This window comes from Capsicum annuum, chromosome 7, assembly GCF_002878395.1.
Source record: "Capsicum annuum cultivar UCD-10X-F1 chromosome 7, UCD10Xv1.1, whole genome shotgun sequence".
Classification (NCBI taxonomy): domain Eukaryota; kingdom Viridiplantae; phylum Streptophyta; class Magnoliopsida; order Solanales; family Solanaceae; genus Capsicum; species Capsicum annuum.
In genome coordinates, this window is record NC_061117.1 from 75318259 (window position 1) to 75320630 (window position 2372).

A 2372-nucleotide genomic window follows, 5' to 3' on the forward strand; every position below is an offset into this window, starting at 1 on the left:
GGGAGTGCTCTATGTACACAACTTATTCAATTTGAACTATTTTTTTATTCTTTACATTACTCAACTCCCAATCACAACATATATTATTTTTTTGAACATCAATATCTATTACTTAGATGCTTCACTTTTACCTTTCTCCTACTTGAATTTTCAAATCCTCACTCAATTAAGTGTACATTAAAGCGCTTAGGAGATTTGGATCAAATTAAGGTAAATTAAAAAAGGGATTAGGCTACATATGAGGTTTCCAAGAAATAAGCTAAAGTCTCAATGAGGCTAACTAGGATTATGCACAAGGGTAGGTAAAAAGAAGGTATAAACTTAGTTATCAAAGAAATACCTATATCGTCTCCTAAACCAAAACTCTTATTTTCTCTTTGTACATACACTAGGAAAATTCTAGCATCAAATGCAACATTAAAAAAATAAACACCTTACACATATATAGGACATGCTCAACTCAAGTAGGATTATCATATAATTTTAACCATACAATCACATAAATTCAATCATTAAGCCAACAACTACAAGAGTCATAATCATGATCCTAGGAGTCTCAAGAGTAGTAATTTACACAATCAACATGATCTTTATAAAAAAACACTTGCATTATATAATCGATTATAGCACCAACAAGAACATCCCACTTATTCCGAACATAAATTTTTTTAAAATTACCCTAAAAATGGGAATTTCCCTAACCCATACTAAAAAATCCACTTTGTCCCTAAAGTATACTTTAAAAGTAGAGATAGAAATACTCCTGAGGCCTAGAAATACTCCTGAGGCCTCTAGGCCTAACTAGTAGCATCTTTACACATCAAAGGGGTCTGCGGACCCCACACTTAGTCTTTGCCATGCTCCTTAGCTCAGGTTTTTCGGCACTCAAAATTTACATCAACCTGGGATTAAATAAAAACAAAACTACGTAAAGTAAAAGCTAAAACTACTAAAAAGAAAGCATACCTACTTAACTTGGGTTGCCTCCCAAGCAGCGTCTAATTTAGTATCACGGTACGACCCAACTATGACTCATTCATATTCCTTCATCCTTTTTCTCACACTTGGAGGCCATCTTCTTTTTCATTTTTGACCTCTTGAGTGTGAAATCTTAAGGTTAATAACTTTTTCACAAATAGCCTTTTCAGGATCATCAATCTACATCTTGTAGGGGTTAGGTAGTTGTTGCTTGGGCTGCTCAATGAGGAAGTCCAAAGCGGTCTTTTGTGGAACCATCTGCATCACCTTACACTTAGCTCTTTCAATCACAGTAATCATGCACAAGTTTTTGTAGTGGGATAGTGTGTTAAGCAATTTGTACACATTGAAAACCACCTTTTCATTTTCCAACCTAATAATGAGCGTTCCTTCTATCACATTTATCAAAGTTCCTTCTATTGCTAAGAATGGACATCCTAAGATAATCAAAACCTACTTATCTACCTAAAAATCTAAAAAAATAAAGTCAGCACGAACAATAAACTTACCAACCTTTATGAGAACATCCTCTATGACTCCTTTAGTAAGGGCTATGGTCCCGTTTTCCAGCTGCAATAGCACCAATCTTGGTCTAGGCTTTCCCAAGCCCAAAGTATTGAACAAAGAGAGGGGCATCAAGTTGATACTAGACCTGAAATCACTAAGTGCATGAACCACCTTGCTGCTGCCAATTTGAATAGGGAGGGTGAAATTCCCAAGGTCCTTAAGCTTTTTAGGCATATTTTGAGTCACCATAAAGCTACACTCCTCAATGAGTGCTACTGGCTCAGCATCCTGCAACTTAATTTTTCTAGCGACCACATCCCTCAAGTAGTTACTTGGGCATTCCCTGCAAGACATCTAAAAGAGGTAATTTAATGTGAAGCTCTCTAAATGCGCCAAAGAATATCTTGAAGAACACATTATCCTTCACTTTTATATACTTTAGTGGGAAAGGTAGTGGTGGTCCCTCCTTCACCTGTTCAACAACTTTTTTTTTTGGAGTACTCACAGTTTCTTAAATTTTTAGCAACTTAGTTATTTACCTGTTTAGCAACTTTCTCTACATCTTCCTCCTTAGTTCCCTTTAGAGGTTCTTCATTGATATCTTTACCATTTCTCAAAGTGATTGTCATGACTTTTTTAGGAGGTTTAGTATCACTAGGAAAATCTACCTTGAGGCCTAGTATTTAGTTCCTATAGTACTTATTCTAACTGCAACTCCAAGTTCCTTGTAGTCGCCTGCTAAGTCTTCATATCATCCTACTAACTCTTTATATCCACTGCCAATTATGTTTGATAAGCTAACACCTATTTCAACATACCTTCCATAATTCTATTTATTATCCGATTCCCTTGAACCTATGGTTGCTGAAACTGCTATTGTTGGGCAT

At 35.8% G+C, this 2372-nt stretch overlaps 1 protein-coding gene across 1 annotated transcript; it reads right to left on the reverse strand.

Moving 5' to 3' along the window:
• Nucleotides 1-1158: 1158 nt before the first annotated feature.
• LOC124885736 lies at nucleotides 1159-2114 on the reverse strand. The gene is made up of 3 exons (XM_047393991.1): nucleotides 2025-2114; nucleotides 1488-1773; nucleotides 1159-1400 (listed from the first exon to the last, which is right to left on the reverse strand). The coding sequence occupies exons 1-3, from the start codon at nucleotides 2112-2114 to the stop codon at nucleotides 1159-1161; spliced, it is 618 nt and encodes a 205-aa protein (XP_047249947.1).
• Nucleotides 2115-2372: the final 258 nt, after the last annotated feature.